The sequence below is a fragment of the Bos indicus x Bos taurus genome, chromosome 5 (genome assembly GCF_003369695.1).
Source record: "Bos indicus x Bos taurus breed Angus x Brahman F1 hybrid chromosome 5, Bos_hybrid_MaternalHap_v2.0, whole genome shotgun sequence".
NCBI lineage: Eukaryota > Metazoa > Chordata > Mammalia > Artiodactyla > Bovidae > Bos > Bos indicus x Bos taurus.
The window spans coordinates 52883072-52903137 of NC_040080.1; the positions used below are offsets into that span (position 1 = coordinate 52883072).

At 44.6% G+C, this 20066-nt stretch overlaps 1 protein-coding gene across 1 annotated transcript in view; it reads right to left on the reverse strand.

The window, feature by feature from the left end:
- STAB2 (stabilin 2) overlaps positions 1 to 20066 on the reverse strand; it is a 172033-nt gene that overhangs the window by 83246 nt on the left and 68721 nt on the right. Inside the window, exons 23-30 of the mRNA XM_027541952.1 lie at positions 17308 to 17488; positions 14402 to 14495; positions 13050 to 13208; positions 8652 to 8747; positions 6297 to 6392; positions 3058 to 3105; positions 1435 to 1571; positions 891 to 1005 (exon numbers count right to left, since the gene is read on the reverse strand). Of these exons, the coding sequence (XP_027397753.1) occupies positions 891 to 1005; positions 1435 to 1571; positions 3058 to 3105; positions 6297 to 6392; positions 8652 to 8747; positions 13050 to 13208; positions 14402 to 14495; positions 17308 to 17488 (926 nt within the window). The remainder of the gene's footprint in view (positions 1 to 890; positions 1006 to 1434; positions 1572 to 3057; positions 3106 to 6296; positions 6393 to 8651; positions 8748 to 13049; positions 13209 to 14401; positions 14496 to 17307; positions 17489 to 20066) is intronic.

The following is a 20066-nucleotide window of genomic DNA, read 5'->3' on the forward strand; positions in this document are numbered from 1 at the left end:
TTCTAGAATTATTGTAACAAAATGTAGAGACCATGCGGCCCTATGTAACTCTTTCCTGCTTTCTAAAAGGACTATTCTGATGAAGCACATACGTTTATGTAATACCTAAATAGATAGAACCTTTTCACAGCACCACTGCTGATGGGTAGGAAGGCAGAAATGCTTTAGAGCTGCAATTCTAGAGCATTCTGACCGTGGCCCACAATCCACTGATGGGGTAGTTCTCACTTCCCAGTAGACCATCTATCCTCATTTTGTGCAGTTCATAGAAAGAGCTTTAAATCACTGCTGCATTCAGCAGGGCAGCCAGACCTCCTTATAGAAAACCGAATCCAAGTCCTTGAAATGCTATAGAAAATGCCAGAAGGTGAGCATCTATAGGGCTCCCCTCTTCCTGTGCACTATCCTGTCTCCAGCCCTCTGATCAGTTCCTGACATACAGTAGGTGTTCAGTAAACATCTGCAGACTGACTGACTGACCCTAACTTAGTATAATATTGTAGTGATCTCTAATGACTCAATAAGTAGGTTACCAATAACAAGTTCTTAGCCACACATAAAAATCCAAGTTGTGAAACTCCACTGCCTTCACCCAGAAGAAGTGAAATATTTGTCTTTCTGGATCAGTCTGTGGTCTAATAGAAGACCTGTGGCCAACCAGTGGGGAGAGAGCCTCATCTTATAGGAGCCCTGCTATACAGTAACTCTGTGAGTGTGTGTATCAATATATGTTGATAGTTGTTGAAGCTGGGTGATGCCAACCATGGAGGTTTATTCTCCATCTATTTTTGCTCATGTTTGGAAATTTCCATAACATAAAAACTTCAAAGTATGATATGAACATATGTCACAAGTTTCCATTGAACAGACCCAATACGGTGCTCTCTTACCCCATCTGCCTTCACCAGCTGAAGGAAGTTGCCCTGCAAAGATGTTGCCAGCATGTCAGAAGGTGACAGGGCCTGCAGATCGGCCACTCCGTATGTGCCCAGTAGTGTATGGTACCTATAACAATAGTCCATAAGGGCTGTAATGAGATATTGATGCTTGAGACAGTGGTGTCGGGAGTAGTTAAGAGGGTAGGTTCTGGAGCCAGACTACCAGATTCAAAATCTCCTCTTGAAACTATTGGCCATGGCCTCTGGGGTCAGTTATTTAATCACTCTGTGCCTTGGTTTCCACATCTGTAAAATGGGAATAATTATAATGTCTATTTCACAGATAGGATTAACTAGGTTGTATGTAAAAGCAGTTAGCAGAGTTGGCTGTCAGTCATGTTGACTACTTCCATCCTGGGGGAAAGAGCGGGGCAGCGGCAGCCCTAGAACATGTTCAGTTGCATGGACCTCAAGGCCCATGGGGCCCACCTCCACTGCACTTCATTCACACTGATGCTAGTAAGACATCGTGAAGAACAAAATACATAATACGTACTTTATGAGGACAGGGATGTTGCTCTTGGTCAACCAAAAGGCTTTCTCTTCTTGGTCCATGTCCGCAATGGCTTGTCGGGAGGGCACAAGGACAGTAAGATTTGAGGTGGTCGACAACAGGTGTTGTAGGGAAGCATTCTGAATCCCAGAAGGAAAAGAAAGTGGCCTGACTCATGTCAGAGGACAAACGGGGCTGACTTAATCCTTGGCAGAAATCCAATATCCCATGTGATATCATTTCAGAGATACTGGGAAGGTCCTAGGGATTCCATTCCCAAATCCATCCCACCTACTGACTGATGCCTCCACATTCCTTCTGAGACTCATTACTTTTATTTAAATGTGTGAGCCTTGACAAAAGGTATATCTTCCTAATCAGGTCACACTTCAAATCATTATCTGTCATTTACCCTTTAGTTTAAACGAAGAGGCAGAGAACAGTCTTGACAGGATCATGTGTGTGTGTGTATGTGCACACATGTGTGCAGAGACCCTGAGAATCCTTGGATGCCTTTGGAATAAGGATGGTAGGAAGACTCCAGAAACAGTTTCAGCAAGAGAGAGAGACTGGAGGCCTGAAATCAAACTTTATCTATTTGCCTAGAAGTATTAAAAGTTCTGGGTAGAAGCTTTGACGGGCTTATGTTTAACAACTGGCTCTCCAGAAAAAACAAACAAAAGCCCTGGTTTGCAATGCTTGCTGATTTCTGTGGTGTAACTTCTCCCATCACGGCTGATTTCCAGCTGCCATCACGACAGCATTGAAAGAGGGGCTGGGAAAGCTGTGCTCTTGCAAGCTGGGATGAGCGGGATACAGCACACCATGGGCAAACTCACGCATGTGGGTGGGTCCTATGGAAATCAGCACCTGCTGTAGGGCCCTCCTCTCCCACGTGATGGGAGTAGGAGAGACCCCACGTGGAAGCAACAGGAAGCTGTCCTTCAGTGGCCGCTGACCACACACTGCGTGTCTTGGCACCTGTCTTCTTAAACGGGACTAAACACTTGTCACAATGGCTGCTGAGCCTGCCATCTTGGGCCACTTGGGCAAAGATGACAGAGATTCAGACAATTGGGGATGCTGGAGATCAGATTCTTGGTTTTAGAACTTTCCAAGGGAGAGGGGACAGTTCCTCAGGACATGTTGGGCTGAGGGCAAAACCCACATGAAGTGTGCTAGGATTGTAGCTATAAATGCCAAATCTAACTTGGCAAATTACTAATGATGAAGTATATTGAGTTTATAAAAAGACCTTTTTTTTCAATGAAGAATGAAGCCATACATATATATTCAGGTTGGTTGAAAAGTCGATCACCCCAGCTTATCCTAGACTAGAAGTACTGAGCCCTGGTTGCATGCTAGAATCACCTGTGAGGTTCCTGGTATACACGGATGCCCAGGTCAAACCTCTGCCAATCAGATCAGAGCATCTGGGGGTGGGAGCCTAGGCATGGCTATTGAAAGACGTGTGTTCCACATGGTTCTAAAGTGGACTCAGGGCTGAGAACCACTGCTCTAGATGACTGCCTTCCCTCCCCCACCATTTTCAGTCTTCTATTACATGCGGTCCGTATCTCTAAAATTATATATATTTCCAATCCTATTTTCAACAAAGGTACTCACATTTATCCACTGGTTAAATACAGCTGCAGCGGAGAGAAAGGACAATTCCTTATTCATTTCGTGCAAGAGAGGGAGGAGAGAGGAGAGAGAACACAGAGGAGGATCAGTGAGAGGCACATCTGGGCAGCTCTGGGCATCATCCTTGCCAGCCTTGCCCATGTCGACATGAATGATGCCCAGGCTGGATGAATCCCCATGTTGCCAGAGCCATGCAGTTTCTTTCATGCTTATTGGCTCAAATTATCTTCTATATTCAAGGTAAAGGAGTATTTCCAGAAAATTCAAATGAGACAACAACCTCAAGTTTGTCCAAATCTATTTTGGTTGTAAGGACATGGCCACCCAGTCCCTCAGAAGGGTCACAGGGCTCAGTAAACTGCCCGCTTTCAGAGCCAGCATTGAGCAGGGCCTTGGGACATGGAACCAAACCACCTGGGTTTTCTTTCTGGTTTGGCCCTTTCATAGTTCCTTAGGTCAGGGGTCCCTAACCTCTGAGATCTAATGCCTGATTCTCTGAGGTGGAGCTGAATAATAATAATAGAAATAAAGTGCACAATAAGTGTAACATGCTTGAATCATCCTGAAACCATCCCTCCATCCCCAATTTGTGGAAAACCTGTCTTCCACGAAACTGGTCCCTGGAGCCAAAAAGGCTGGGGGCTGCTGCCTTAGGCAAGCTACTTCATCTCTCTGGGCCTCAATGTTCCCAGCTGTAAAATAGGGATGATAAAAGCTCTGACTGTTAGGGTTGATGTGGCAGTTGGAAAGGTTAATGTTTTTAAAGTGCTTAGAATAGAGGCTGGCATGTAGGACACAGTAAGTTTTAGCCACTGTTATTTCTAACTAATCCACCATGCTGCTGCTGCTGCTAAGTCGCTTCAGTTGTGTCTGACTCTGTGCGACCCCATAGATGGCAGCCCACCAGGCTCCGTCGTCCCTGGGATTCTCCAGGCAAGAACGCTGGAGTGGGTTGCCATTTCCTTCTCCAATGCATGAAAGTGAAAAGGGAAAGTGAAGTCGCTCAGTCTTGTCTGACTCTTCGAGACCCCATGGACTGCAGCCTACCAGGCTCCTCCATCCATGGGATTTGCCAGGCAAGAGTACTGGAGTGGGGTGCCATTGCCTTCTCCTTATCCACCATGGGGTTTGTTAATGAACATATATACTGAACCATCACAATTGGCACCAGGTTGGAGTGAGGGAGGCCGTAAGATATGAAAGAGAAAAGCTGGCCCCTGACCTTATGCAACTTATAGCTGTTTTGGGGATTTTAAGATTTGAAAAGATAACCCAGAAGGCTAGTAGATTAGTGACATTTGAAGGTGTGATAGAGTAAGGAAAGCTCTGGACTTTGAGTTTAAAAAGGCTGGGTTCAGTTCCCGGGTCTGCCATTTACCAGCTGTATGATCTTGGGCTTAACCTCTCTGAGAATGCAAGAGCATCACCTGAATAATGATTATAATGACAGCTTGCTCCTGGGATTATGAACATTACATGCATTAATGTATGTGAAAACATTTTAAAAACTATTGAACACCATGAAAATGGCAATAACAATTTGGTAACCCACTCCAGTACTCTTGCCTGGAAAATCCCATGGACTGAGGAGCCTGGTAGGCTGCAGTCCATGGGGTCGCAAAGAGTCAGACACGACTGAGCGACTTCACTTTCACTTTTCACTTTCACCCACTGGAGAAGGAAATGGCAACCCACTCCAGTGTTCTTGCCTGGAGAATCCCAGGGATGGGGGAGCCTGGTGGGCTGCCGTCTGTGGGGTCGCACAGAGTCAGACATGACTGAAGTGACTTAGCAGCAGCAGCAGCAGCATGTGCAAATTTACCAAAAGACAATATATCTCAGAGATGTCTTAACTACTTTTTGAAAGTAGTTGAGGTTATTGAGTAAGTTGGTAAACCCTGGTTAAAAAGTAAACCAGTTTAGTAAGTGATACAAGAACTGAGGTGCTCGAGTAATCCCTTCAGGGAGAGGAGGGTGCGAGCTGGAACTGAACACAGGGGAGAAAGACCCAAGGCAGGGTCTGTGGGGGAGGGGAACAGAGCTGGTGTTGAGCTGGGAAGGTGACAGCTCAGGTAAAATGGTTGGAAGGAAACTGAGTTGAGGCCCTGTGAGGTCCTCGCAGTGCCAGGCGGAGGACTTGGACTTGATCTTGTTTTCCCAGGGAGGAGAAAAGCATTGTGAGAGCAGGATTTTAGGGTTCTAAAATTTTAGAAAATGTGGCCATGGACAGTGCAGAGAAAATGTTGGGTTTAAGCTCCATGGTATGGGTGTTGGGAGATGGGCCTAATGGGATGAAGAGGAGAAACAGGTGCAGTGAAGGGTGGGAAGGACCCTGACAGCAGGGCGGCCATGGTCAGATGCTGCAGCCATCAAAGAGCATGTTAGGGCAGGCGCAGCCCTGGCACTGTGAGACCAGTGGTTCCTCTTGAGAGGAGGCGCAGGAACTAAACGCCAGTGAGCTGAGCAAAAAGTGAGTGAGGAGAAAATTCACCAACTTACTTTCTCATTGCAAAAGATCTTTATGAACAGTAGGAATGAAGTAGGAAACATGACAAAGACCTGCCCTCCAGAGGTGATAGTCCAGTGGGGTGTGTCCTATATTGACAGATTGTGCTGATGGTTAAGAGCTGGGCTCTGCACACAGACAGCTGAGTGAGCTGAGGAAAGTTTGCTTAGGCTCTCAGTTTCCTCATCAGTAAAATGGGCATAATAACAGCGTAAGCCCAGAGGGTTGTGATGAGGTTTAAATGAAGTGTGGCTGCCTGTTAAGGATTTAGTAAGATGCTGGTACACAGAAGGTGCATACAGGTGCACACACACATACCCTAGATAAGGGTAAGCACAGCGTGCTCTGGATACCTATAGAAGGCCTACAACCTGGACAGGATTGCCCAGGAACTCAGCAGGTGCCAGTTATTTGCTCGTTTGGGAAGTCTGGGACTGGAAAGAGGCAGAATGGCAAGAAAAAGAAGACAAGACTGCTTTGGTACACAGAAGGTGCCAAATAAAAGTTCCCTCCCTCCAATTTGTAGAAAATTTGTGACCCATAGAGCACATATGCCATTTGTGAGAAGTTGCTTGTTTCAGACAGAATCTCCTGGAGCACGTGATTGGTAGAGAACTTTAAAGGCATCCTAGCCAAGAGTGTTTGTCTTTTTCTTTTAAACTGGAAGATTTTTGTCTTTATGATTCTGTCCTGAAGTTGCTCTCAGAGGACTTACCACTGCAGCATTTCCATAGCACAGAAGGCCGTCTCCTTCATAGCCCTCTTGGCAAACACAACTCCAGATGCCGGAGGAAGTAAGCTGACAGGTTGCCTGATACAAAGGAGATGAGAGAAGTGATCTGCTTTCCTAAGTAAAGCATTAGATCTGAGATGTACCTGTGAATACTTGGGCTCTGTCTACAGTGAAATTCAGGACTGAAAGATTACTAGAAGTAACCCACAGGCCCTCAGCCCTTCCTGCAGGTTTGGTATAGCTCTTATGGAATCACAATTAGATTCTTTTCATCCCTGTCAAGATTTAGTGAGCAGAAATCAGGACACATGGTTAATGTGAATTTCAGACAAACAAAGAGGCTTTTGTATACGTATGTCCCATATACGATTTGGGGGCATGCTTGTGCTGGAAAAGAATTCACTGTGTATATGAAATTCAAATTTAACTAGGTGTCTTGCACTTTATCGGCAACCCTATGCTCATTCTTCCACAGCTTGGAATGAAGTGGAAGTTCCAATAACCTATCATGTTTGGAATATCAGGGCTTAGTCAGCCTTAAATTAAGACTGTTGGAGTTTCTTCAGCTTTGTGAAGTGCTCTTATGACTCTTGGGTAACAGATACTGTAGGGACATCTCCCATTTTTTCTTCTTTGAAAATCACCCACCTCCCCACATATACTAGGGCTGGGTCTGGTAGTCCTGCTCATGTCATCCTACTCCCTGGCAAGCACTGACTGGCTCATATGTGGACACCTGGACCCAGCTGGGCTGGAACCTTTCTGGTCCAGACCCTGGTCAGATCCTTTCTCCTATGAGTAAGAATTAGGACATGGGATGCTGTTGAGTTAGTGGGCATCACTGGTAGATGCCCTCTAAGAATGGGGAGTCAGATATTCCAAGATGCAAAAAACTGCACTTAAATTTGAGAGAACGAGACAGAGACAGATACAGAGAAAGTAAAAGCACAGAGAATAGCAAAATGAGAAATTGTGTGGTCTCAGAGGATTGATGGAAAAAGCTGCCTTGATCCTGATTCTAAGCCCTTGGGAAGTTTTGTAATTCCTGCCTATGGAGCTACCCTTGGGGCATGTGTCCAACAAATTCCTTTTTCGCTTAAGTTGATTTTTGTGGATTCTGTTATTTGCAACCCAAAGCATTGTGATTAAGTGTTTTCATCGGTTTTGATGCTGGGTGCTTAGTGATGTTCTCTTAAAAACATGACCATGACCAGCTCTAACATCTGTGCCTGCTTTTCCCTAATTTAGACACAAGGCTCAACCTATCCTTGAATGGGCATTTTCACCAGTAATTTGGGTTAAACTCTGTTATGACATTCAAAATGAGAATCTAGTTACCCTTTCAACTATTCTGTTGATTTAGAATTGCCAGATTTAGCAAATAAAAATACCAAGAATGAATTTTAGATAAGTCATGAATAATTTTTTGTTTAGATGGGCAAACAGTGGAAACAGTGTCAGACTTTATCTTTTTGGGCTCCAAAATCACTGCAGATGGTGATTGCAGCCATGAAATTAAAAGACGCTTACTCCTTGGAAGAAAAGTTATGACCAACCTAGATAGCATATTGAAAAGTAGAGACATTACTTTGCCAACAAAGGTCCGTTTAGTCAAAGCTATAGTTTTTCTAGTGGTCATGTATGGATGTGAGAGTTGGACTGTGAAGAAAGCTGAGCACCGAAGAATTGATGCTTTTGAACTGTGGTGTTGGAGAAGACTCTTGAGAGTCCCTTGGAGTGCAAGGAGATCCAACCAGTCCATTCTAAAGGAGATCAGCCCTGGGATTTCTTTGGAAGGAATGATGCTAAAGCTGAAACTCCAATACTTTGGCCACCTCATGTGAAGAGTTGACTCATTGGAAAAGACTCTGATGCTGGGAGGGATTGGGGGCAGGAGGAAATGGGGACAACAGAGGATGAGATGGCTGGATGGCATCACTGACTCGATGGACGTGAGTCTGAGTGAACTCCGGGAGATGGTGATGGACAGGGAGGCCTGGCATGCTGCGATTCATGGGGTTGCAAAGAGTTGGACACGACTGAGCAACTGAACTGAACTGAACTGATATAATATTTGGGTCCTGCTTGTCCTGAAGGATTGTCATTTATTTGAAATTCAGATTTATCTGGGAATCTTTTCTGGCAATTGTGTGTTGATTCTTCCATGCTTTGGAATGGAGAGAAATTTGCAATAATTACTCACATTCTACTTAGGGACTCCCTTTGGGAGTAAGAGAGATTTTGTTCATTACTGGGCCCAGGTAAAAAATAATCCAAACTTCTTTCTTTCTCAAGTAATTGTTTTAAAGTACTAATGAGAAAAATCAAGTAACTCACCAGTGGATGACATTTCTCAGTTTGTTCTAAGCATGATGTTATTGGTTCACAGTCAATCCCATTGCCTTGAAATCCTTTTTTGCACTCACACTCATTCTGTAATTCAAAGAGCAAAGTAAAAGAGACTATTGAAAACAACAGACTTTCATACCTTGCCCTCTCACAGCACCAAGAAATGAAGTATGGAAACCATAGCTGTTTGACCCTTTTAGAGAACACCAGTAATGTCTTTGTTACTCTCTGACTCCAGAGCTATTGGTCTCCGCATTCTATGTTACATTTCCCAGTCTAAAGCTCCTTGTTACTTTCCTTTTTAAAAGACCTTTAAAAAGGTTTTAAAACTTTTAATTTTGTATTGGAGTAGGCAATGGCAACCCACTCCAGTACTCTTGCCTGGAAGATCCCATGGATGGAGAAACCTGGTAGGCTGCAGTCCATGGGGTCGCTAAGAGTCGGACACGACTGAGCGACTTCACTTTCACTTTTCACTTTCATGCATTGGAGAAGGAAATGGAAACCCACTCCAGTGTTCTTGTCTGGAGAATCCAAGGGACGGCGGAGCCTGGTGGGCTGCTGTCTATGGGGTCGCACAGAGTCGGACACGACTGAAGTGCCGCTGCAGCAGCAGCAGAGCTGATTAACAATGCTGTGATAGTTTCAGGTAGACAACAAAGGGACTCAGCCATAGGGACAAATGTATCCATTCTTCCCCAAGCTCCCTTCCCATCCAGGCTGCCACATAACATTGAGCAGTGCTCCCTGTGCTATACAGTAGGTTCTTGCTGGTTGTTACTTCTTTTTTGAATTCCTTACCCTAGAGGGACCATATGGAGATTTATCTCAGAGAGACCCTAAAGAACATTCCACTGAAAAAATTGGCCCCTTCAGCTAAGAGGGAAAGATGAAGTAAGTTATGAGGCATCCACTTAGTGGAAATCCACGCACAAGGCCACTGCTGGTCTATAAGGCACACTGTGTAATTTTGAACAGTCATCCCCTCTGAGCAGGCAGATCTGAGTAAGGAAGGTACCATCTCTACGTGAACAACACATGGCAAGTGGCTCAGCAGGCAGGCAGTTTCATCATGCAAAAAAAAAAATGCCCCCCTTCTTCTGGGAAGGTTTGGGTCCACACCAGGGTCCACACCTTGGCGAGCAGGGTGCAGGCTGGGTTTCAGCCCCGGCTTGCCCCATAGGCTGGATACTTTGTGTAGCATACAAACTACAAGGAAGCAGCGGCCCCGATCACGCAGTTATTAAATATGATAGTGATGGCTTGTATGACAAAATGGGGAAATGTGTGTGCTAAGTACAGAACAGGAACCAAACAAAAATGTAATGGATTGCAACAATGGAGAGGAAAGTAAAAACCTCTGCATTAAAAAGACCAGAAGGAAAAAATACATCAGCACACAAATGGTGACTGCGGGTACACTGTGAATGGTGTTAATTTTTCTCTTCACTTTTATTCCCAAATGTCTTCCAACATTATTTTGAAGTTAAAAAACTCAACTTAAAAAGAAGTAATCATTTCAACAGAGGTACTGAGTGACCATTATGGAACCAGCAATGAACCTTGAAGCTGCTTTCTCTGAAGCGAGGAGGACAAAGCATACCAAGTAAGTAAGAAGAATCCGATCTTTAACAAACACTGGAAAACAAGAGATGCTGTAAGTTTTATGGATGAAGTGGCACATGGGATGCTTCTGTGATGAAGACCAGAGCTGTTCAGAGGAGGGGGGATGAGCTGGGAAGATTCTTCTGGGAAGTGTGGTGTGGATGGACCTTAAGAGAGGGTGGGGGGAGTGGGGAGTCCATGCAAACTGAGGTCACATGTTAGAGAAAAAAGAACGGAGGTGGGAAAGCAGGAGCTTTTGATTGGAGGAGGTTTACTGAGGGGCTGGTCTAGAGAGTGGTTACATTTAGAGGTGATACAAGATGACCCACTAAGTTGTGAGAAGAAATGAACAGAACCTCTATTTATGAATTTTCATCTTTAAGGGTTTAAGTATTATTTGCTGTATATGCTTTATAAGGTAAATTGGGTATCTTATATGTAAATATATGCTCATTTATATATGTAAATATATGCTCATCTATACAACTTTACAAGTTAGGGCAAGACCTTATCAACAAGAGTGTTTAATCTTCTTGGGGTAGCACCTTCCTGCACCCCCAAGACTAATATATTGACCCCAACATGGTCTGTCTTTTAAAATGAACATTCATGGTAATTAGGACTTTTGCCTAGTTGGAATATCTACAAGATTTCAAGGCAACTAGTAACATTACTGAGGGCAATCCTAGAATCAGCCTATTTTATTTCTTACGTAACACCCTAAAAAGTCCTTTCTCTTCCTCCATCACCCCCATTAGAAGTTTTTCATATTTGTTTGTAGAAAGGATGATAGACAGAAGGGAACAGATACTATACAGGTTGGATTGTGTCCCTCTCCAGACCTCCTCACTCTTATGTAGAAGTTCTGACTCCCAGCAACTCAGAATGTAACCTTATTGGAAAAAGGATTGTTAATATGAATTAGTTAAGATGAGGTCACACTGGAGTAAGGTGGGTCCCTAATCCAGCATGATTGGTGTCATTACAGAAAGGGGAGATTTGTACATAGGCAGGCACAGAGGGAGAAGGTCATGTGAACATGAAGGCAGAGATCAGGGTGATGCATGTGTAAGCCAAGGACACCAAGAGGCATGGAACAGATTCATCATCACGGCCCTTAAAGGGAACCAAACCTGCTGACACCACGATCTTGGACCTCGAGCCTCCCACACTGTCAGACAATACAGTGTTGTTGCTCTATGACGTCCAGTTAGTGATATTTTGTGACGGCAGTCTTAGCAAACTAATACTGATACCAAGAAATTGTTTTTCTTCCTCAAGTGCAATGTGGCAACTCTGGTGAGTCCAAAATGAATGGAATTGTTGGCCAAATGGTTGGCAAGAGATAAGAATGCAGTGAGTTCTTTTATGATTAGGACTTCTTCATGGCTACAGTCATGATACACTGTCATCACCTCACTTGGAGCGAAATTAATTTCTAAGAAGTAGCTCATTCTGCCTCAGTGTCCCTTAAATGAGGTTAAGTGAAAGTGATCAACAAACTGTAGAGTGTTATGGAGAAATACAGAGTGAGATCAAGGGAAGACCAAGAGGGAAGTTCCGGAGTCAGACTGTCTGGGTGTGAATTTCACACCACAATTTGGTTTCTGTGTAACATGAGCAAAGTATGTAACTTCTCCATGCCTCAGTCTTCTTTTTTATGTAATAGTACCTGTATGGTAGCAAAAGCGAAAAAAAGCAAGTGGGATTACATCAAATGAAAAAGCTTCTGTATAGCAAAGAAAAGCAACAATAAAATGAAAAGGAAACTTATGGGATGGGAGAAAATAGTTACAAATCATAATCTGTTAAGGGGTTAATATCTAAAATATATGAAGAACTCATATAACTCAACAGCCAAAAAAACAAAAAAAAATCCCTGAAAAACCAACCAAATTTAAAAAAATGGGTAAAAGATCTGAACAGACATTTTCCCAAAGATGACATATAGATAACCAATAAGTACATGAAAAGATGCTCGACATCACTGATAATCAGAGAAATGCAAATCAAAACCACAATGAGGTATCTCATCTCATATCTGCAAGAAAGGCTATCATCAAAAAGACAAGAAATAATAAAGTGTTGGCGAGGATGTGAAGAAAAGGAATTCTTGTGCACTATTGATATGAATGCAAATTGGTGCAATCACTGTGGAAAATAGTATGGAGTTTCCTCAAAAAAGTTAAAAACAGAACTACCATATGTTCCAGCAATTCCACTTTTGGATATTTATCTGAAAAATACAAAAACACTAACTTGATAGGATATATGCACCCCCATGTTCATTGCAGCTTTATTTACAATAGCCAAGACATGGAAGCAACCAAACTGACCATCAACAGATGAATGGATAAAGAATATGTGGTGTATGTATACATTAGAATACTATTCGGCCAAAGAAAGAGTGAAATCTTGCCATTTGTAACATCATGGATGGACCTTGAGGACACTATGCTAAGTGAAACAGGTGAGAAAAAGACAAACAACATATGATCTCACGTATATGTGGAATCTAAAAATCAAACAAAACCAAGCTCACAGATATGGAGAACAGATTGGTGGCTGCCAGAGGTGGGGTGTGGGTGAATGGGATCAAAAGGTAAAAGAAAATAACTGCCTAGTCATAGGTTTGCTGTGACAATTAACTCCTTCCCACTGTTACAAATGATTAAAGAGCTGCAGTAAGTTCTAGCCAGAGTACTTCTGTGTTTAGAGAAAAAAAGAAAATCCACTGCAGGAATCGTGTTTCCGCTTTGCCCTCCACCTAATCACGCCTACCTGCCCGGGGCCTACATACAAGCAGGTCGCATTGTGGTGGCAGCCGCCAGCACTGGGCAGCAAGCAAGGGTTGATCTCTGAGCAATCTCTTCCATCCCCGGTCCATCCCTCACGGCATACGCAGGTGTGGGTCCCCCTGCCAGTTCTGATGCATTCTGCCTACAAGAGGAAAAGCAGCAACAAAGCCTTTGAAACCCCAGGCCAGCCACATGATCGTTAAGTGCAAAAGAAAGATTTTCAGAGGTCCCCTGAAGAGGTATATATTTGCATGGAGTACAAAGGAAATGATTAAAATACACACTTGCATTGAGATCGACGGAAAAGCTAAGATGATTTAAAGAACAAATTGCCTTGTTGTTGGCCAGCTAATGGCCAGCGTTGCTAACATCACTGCCATTTATTGAGTCAGGGATGGTTCTGAATGTTTTGCAGGTGTAAGCCTTCATCTTGAGAAAGGTACTGTGATTATCTCTATTTACAGATAAGGGAACTGAGGCTCAGAGGAGCTAAGTGACTTGCCCAAGGTCACACAGCCATAAAGGGGCATAAACCCAGGTATATAGGATGTTTTAACCCAAGCTCCTATCTGTACGAGTTCCAGGCCTTTCAGGATGACCACACCAGGAGGCTGAAGGACAGAGTGAGAAGTGCAAGGAGAGCTGTGCAGATGAGGCTGAGTGGGTGAGGCTTGTCCAAAGGGAGTCTGGAGTTGGGCAAGGCACTTGCACCTGATTTCACCGTCAGAGCCAGGGCAAGTTCCCGAAGGGGTTTCAGCATGCAGGGGAAACAGGATCTGATCCACTCTGGCTGTGGCTATAGAGAAGCAGCAGGGACAGCAGTTATTAAACTGTAGGGAAGGAATGGAGGTGACCTTGGCTAGGTGGTGGTGGTGATATTCCAGAGTTATTAATGAAAGTGATGGTCAGTTTGGGGTACACCGCTGACACCAATAGGTCTTAAGGCAAGTCACTTGATGTCCCCGAGCCTCAGTTTCCTGATCAGTAAAATGGCAATAAACAACATCTGTTTCATTGGGTTGGTGAGAGAAGCAAATGAGATCATGTTACATGAAAGTCACTTGTAAGTTGTAACGTCTGAATCACAAGTTTATGACTAATGATCTAAACTATCTGATTCTGTTTGTATTTTTAGGAGCCCGAGAGTCCTGGACCCCAAGCACACATGGATTTCAGAAGTGGAGGGTCACAGAAAGCACCTGGCACCATCTTTAAAATGCAGGGTTCAAGCAAATATGCCTCATGCCAGGAAGTCATTCAACACTGCCTTTGGAAGGCCTTCCTTCAGGATTTCCTAAAACACCCGGCAGCCTGGAGATAAAGGGCAACACTCACATAGCGGCTGCAGCCCCCTGGGATTGATCCTGAACAAGGGTCCATCTCCACACAGAAGCTTCCATCTCCTTCGTATCCTGGTTTGCAAACACAGCTGCAAAGAAGAGTGAGCACACAGTCAGCCCCAGAAATATAAGTAGCAACTATCCCCACCCCACTCCCCAAAAGACCAGCTAGCTAGAGGTGGACGGGTTCATGGCTCAGCACTCTGACGCTTTGCCCTTATGAGGGGAGCAAATGGCATAGTGGTCATGGCCACTCCTGGCTCTGTAGTCAGACACGGCTGGCCGGGAATCCAGGCCCCACCTTTCAGTGGTTGTGGGACCCTGGGTGAGTCCCTTAACCTTTGGGAGCCTGTTTCCTTATCTGGAAAATGAGTTTAACATCTTTATAAAGCTATGTGTGAACGTGAAAATGTTAGTTGCTCCGTAGTGTCCGACTCTTTGCGACCCTATGGACCATAGCCTGCCAGGCTCCTCTGTCCATGGGATTCTCCAGGCAAGAATACTGGAGTGGGTGGCCATTCTCTTCTCCAGGGGATCTTTCCAACCAGAGATTGAACCCAGGTGTTCCGAATTGCAGGCAGATGCTTTACTGTCTGAGCCACAGGGAAGTCCATATAAGCCCTTAGGGAGATGCATTTCTGTTGTACCACCATGGAGGAGCAAAGCCAGTCTCTCCCTATGCCGCCTGCAGACTGGTGGGGGAGGTTGGCCATAAACAGGGATGGATGCACTTAACTAGGCAACTCCAAATTAAGAAAAGTGAAAGTCGCTCAGTGTCTGATTCTGTGACGTGATGGACTATAAAGTCCATGGAATTCTCCAGGCCAGAATACTGGAGTGGGTAGCCTTTTCCTTCTCCAGGGGATCTTCCCAACCCAGGGACTGAACCCAGGTCTCCTGCACTGCAGGCAGATTCTTTACCAGCTGAGCCACAGGGGAAGCCCAAATTAAGAAAAGTGCTGCAAAAATGAGGCCAAGAATTCCTCAGGTCTGCATTTTCCAGGAAATTTTTTTGTGTAGGTGCTGCTTTTGAACCATATATTCCCAGAGAGGAAAATTTTCTCTGACTTTCCTCCCCCCAGCCCATTGCATATGTTCAGTTCAGTTCAGTTCAGTTGCTCAGTCGTGTCTGACTCTTCGCGACCCCATGAATCGCAGCACGCCAGGCCTCCCTGTCCATCACCAACTCCCGGAGTTCACTCAGACTCATGTCCATCAAGTCGGTGATGCCATCCAGCCATCTCATCCTCTGTCGTCCCCTTCTCCTCCTGCCCCCAATCCCTCCCAGCATCAGAGTCTTTTCCAATGAGTCAACTCTTCGCATGAGGTGGCCAAAGTACTGGAGTTTGTTTCAGCATCACTCCCTCCAAAGAAATCCCAGGGCTGATCTCCTTCAGAATGGACTGGTTGGATCTCCTTGCAGTCCAAGGGACTCTCAAGAGTCTTCTCCAACACCACAGTTCAAAAGCATCAATTCTTCGGCGCTCAGCCTTCTTCACAGTCCAACTCTCACATCCATACATGACCACAGGAAAAACCATAGCCTTGACTAGATGGACCTTTGTTGGCAAAGTAATGTCTCTTCTTTTCAATATGCTATCTAGGTTGGTCATAACTTTCCTTCCAAGGAGGAAGTGTCTTTTAATTTCATGGCTGCAGTCACCATCTGTAGTGATTTTGGAGCCCCAAAAAATAAAGTCTGACACTGTTTCCACTGTTTCCCCATCTATTTGCCATGAAGTGATGGGACCGGATGCCATGATCTTCGTTTTCTGAATGTTGAGCTTTAAGCCAACTTTTTCACTCTCCACTTTCACTTTCATCAAGAGGCTTTTTAGTCCCTCTTCACTTTCTGCCATAAGGGTGGTGTCATCTGCATATCTGAGGTTATTGATATTTCTCCTGGCAATCTTGATTCCAGCTTGTTTCTTCCAGTCCAGCATTTCTCATGATGTACTCTGCATATAAGTTAAATAAGCAGGGTGATAATATACAGCCTTGACGTACTCCTTTTCCTATTTGGAACCAGTCTGTTGTTCCATGTCCAGTTCTGACTGTTGCTTCCTGACCTGCATACAGGTTTCTCAAGAGGCAGGTCAGGTGGTCTGGTATTCCCATCTCTTGAAGAATTTTCCACAGTTTATTGTGATCCACACAGTCAAAGGCTTTGGCATAGTCCATAAAGCAGAAATAGATGTTTTTCTGGAACTCTCTTGCTTTTTTGATGATTCAGCGGATGTTGGCAATTTGATCTCTGGTTCCTCTGCCTTTTCTAAAACCAGCTTGAACATCAGGAAGTTCACGGTTCCCGTATTGTTGAAGCCTGGCCTGGAGAATTTTGAGGATTACTTTACTAGCATGTGAGATGAGTGCAATTGTGCGATAGTTTAGACAACATTAAGACATCAACTGGTGATCCAAAGACCCAGTTTTCCTGTAAGATGTCTTTAATATGGGAGTTATTATTAATGATCTTAGGAAGTAAAAGAGATTTTAAAGGGTTGGAAAGTTGGTGGGTAAATCTTCATTTCTTTTACTTGAGTGATGGTAATTATTGCAGTTTCCATGACTGAAGACCTATGATGTACTAGCCCTGGTGCTGGGTGCTTGGGCATTCAGTTGATCTAACCTCCACAACTGCCCTGCCAGGTATGCAACATCACCCTTATTGTACTGATGAGGAAAGTGAGGCTCAGAGAGGTTAAGTAACTGCCCAAGGTCACACAGCTGGTTAAGTTTCAAAAGTAGGAAGTGCTACAGTTTGAACCCATCTCAGTCTGAGCTTTTCTCCACTAAAGCCATGCTGGCAGCTGGAGAGAATAGGCCTTTGTTTATGGAGAAGTTAGACATGGGTTGGGTCTGTCTGCAGGTAACAGGGTGGCACGCCTGCCTTGCGCCTACCTTGCCGTTCCATCACTGTATTCACAGGTGCCATGGATGTGACAGAACTGCACGTAGGGCCCACAGGCTGAGGTCTGCTTGTGGCAGAATCTCCCCGCAGAGCCGTTCCTGCAGCTCCCAGGAAGGCAGGCGCCGTCGCTGTCAATCCTGTTATCACACGTTCCGAAAATGCACGGACATGCTGAGGGAGAAGGAAAAGGGCCATTCAGGGCTTGGGGACAAGCTTAGCAGTGGGCACATGGGCCACAGAGGAAGTCCCCCATCTTCAACCCCCATCTCCTCACTCCTGTCAGGACAGAACTGGTGGCTGAGCCTGGGAAGACTCTGGGAGCATCTTTGTCCCTGTGCCAGGACAGCTTTCAGAGAGAAGAGCTCGACCTCGGTACTGCTGTGTATGTCTGCGTGTGCGGTGCAGTGGGAGGGGGAGTGTGATGAACGAAAGAGGCCAAGGAACTCAATTTTCACCTACTTCCTGTTGGAGAGTTTAGTCTGACATTTTCTGCCTTCTCTTGAAGATGTTCTGGAGTAAACAGAAGTGATTTCTCCTGCCAGCACAGCCTCTGATGTGCGGCTTATGTATTGTTCTCCACTCTATCATAGCAGACCAGTGCCACTCATGGCCAGTATTTGCACACTGACCTTGTTCTAGGCACTGAACCAGTCTTCAACCTGTACCCTCTCAATTACGGTGTTTCCCTGGTGGCTTAGGCAGTAAAAGAATCTGCCTGCAATGCAGGAGACCTGGGTTTGATCCCTGGGTCAGGAAGATCTCCTGGAGAAGGAAATGGCAACCTACTCCAGTATTCTTGCCTGGGAAATCCCATGGACAGAGAAGCCTGGCGGGCTACAGTTCATGAGGTCACAAAGACATGACTTAGCAACCAAACCACTCTCATTCATAGTCACCAGCTTCAAGAGGTAGGTACTCTTACCATTCCCATGTTCAAAATGAGGAAACTGAGCCCAGAGAGGTGATGGTCTAATTTGCCTAACTTGCTGGTACTTTCCCATACAGGGACTTGAACTCAGACCTTCAACTTCCATTCCAGTTAGTGACCATGAGTCACTAACAGTAGATCAGTAAATCGACTGGCATTTCCGCCTGCCTGTTATCATCTTAGCTGCTGATTTTGCTTTTGATTACAAATATTTAAAAATTGCTGCAAAAGCAGCAATTATCAGAGTCAGGCTCACACTCTAGAGATTCTCAAAGGCAGGTGGCAAGGATTTGGGGGTTTGAATATGATCAGAAATGAAGGAATCTGTGGTTTTGCCCCAGAAGGGACTGCGGGGAGAGGAATTAGTGTGGGGGCTTGGAGCCAGCATCCAGGAAAAAGAAACATAGTGAGTGGGGGCTGGAAGAGATTTAAAACAAAAAAGACTTTCCATAAACTTTTATGAAAGTCAGGGCTTAGTTAGCAAGGAACAAGACCCCAGAAAGAAGAGGAAGCTCCCCAGTGTGAGGTGGTGGGCAGTCACAAACCTGGACGAGAGGCTTTGGAGCAGGAAGCCTACCAGTCTTTTCCCAGCCTTAGCATCCTGCCTGCTAGCCTCATAAAAATGCCTCTATCAACAGGCTTTGGAATAAGCCCCTATTTTCTTTCCCCTCAGAAACCTTATTTGGCAAAAAGAGCATTGGACTAGGATCGGCAGCCCTGACTCTGCTGGGCTCTGGTGTCCCATCCCTCTTGAGAGGTAGCTGTGAAAATCAGATACAGTAAGAGAGGAGAGGGGCTGTGTGTTCTGTAACAGATGAGTGGAGTTAGCAGTGATAGTAGTAAGAACGGCTTCATTCACTGATTACTTGCTAGGTACGTGCTCTGGGCTATAGTCCTCAATTATGATCCAACTTAATCAGCCACCTACGAAGTGGGTACAGTATTGTCTCCGTTTTATAAATGGGGAAACTGAGCTTCAGTGAGAGACTCTTTCTAAGGTCTCAGATTTTTTTTTTTTACTGTGCCACGTGGCTGATGGGAACTTAATTCTCTGACCAGGGATAGAACCTATGCCCTTAGCAGTGAAAGCACGGAGTCCTAAGCACTGGACTACCAGGGAATTCCTTTAAGGTCACAGAGCCAGTAAGTTTCAGAATGGAGCTTTAACTTCATGTTGGTCTGATTCCACAGCAAGCTCTGAACTATTCATTTTTTTTCCCCATCAAGTTCTGATCTCAGCTTGGTGGTGGTGGTGGTGTAGTCACTAAGTTGTGTCCGACTCTTCTGAACCATGGACTATAGCCTGCCAGGCTTCTCTGTCCATGGGGTTTTCCAGGCAAGGTTACTGGAGTGGGTTGCCATTTCCTTCTCCAGGGGATCTTCCTGACTCAGGGATCAAACCCAGGTCTCCTGCATTGCTGGCAGATTCTTTACCGACTGAGCCACCAAGGAAGCCATTTTTTTCTCCCCAGCGAGTTCTAATCTTAGCTTAGATACACAGAGATGTATATTTTTATTTATATACTTATATATTCACATTGTATTATTTTTAAGAACAATGTATTTTCTAAGATTATATAGCTGTATATTTTTCAATACCTAGTACTGTAGAACTTTCTACATGTTCTCTGAGTTTCCTGACATTTATATCACTGAACTTAGCATAACGGCAACAGTGCCAACAATAATAGATGATAAGAATAACAATAATAGATAAGAATAACAATAATAGATAAGAATAACAATAACAGATAATAATATTGGTAGTGCATACTAGGTGCCAGGCATTGTTCTCGGGCAAGTGTTTTCCATTTATAACTT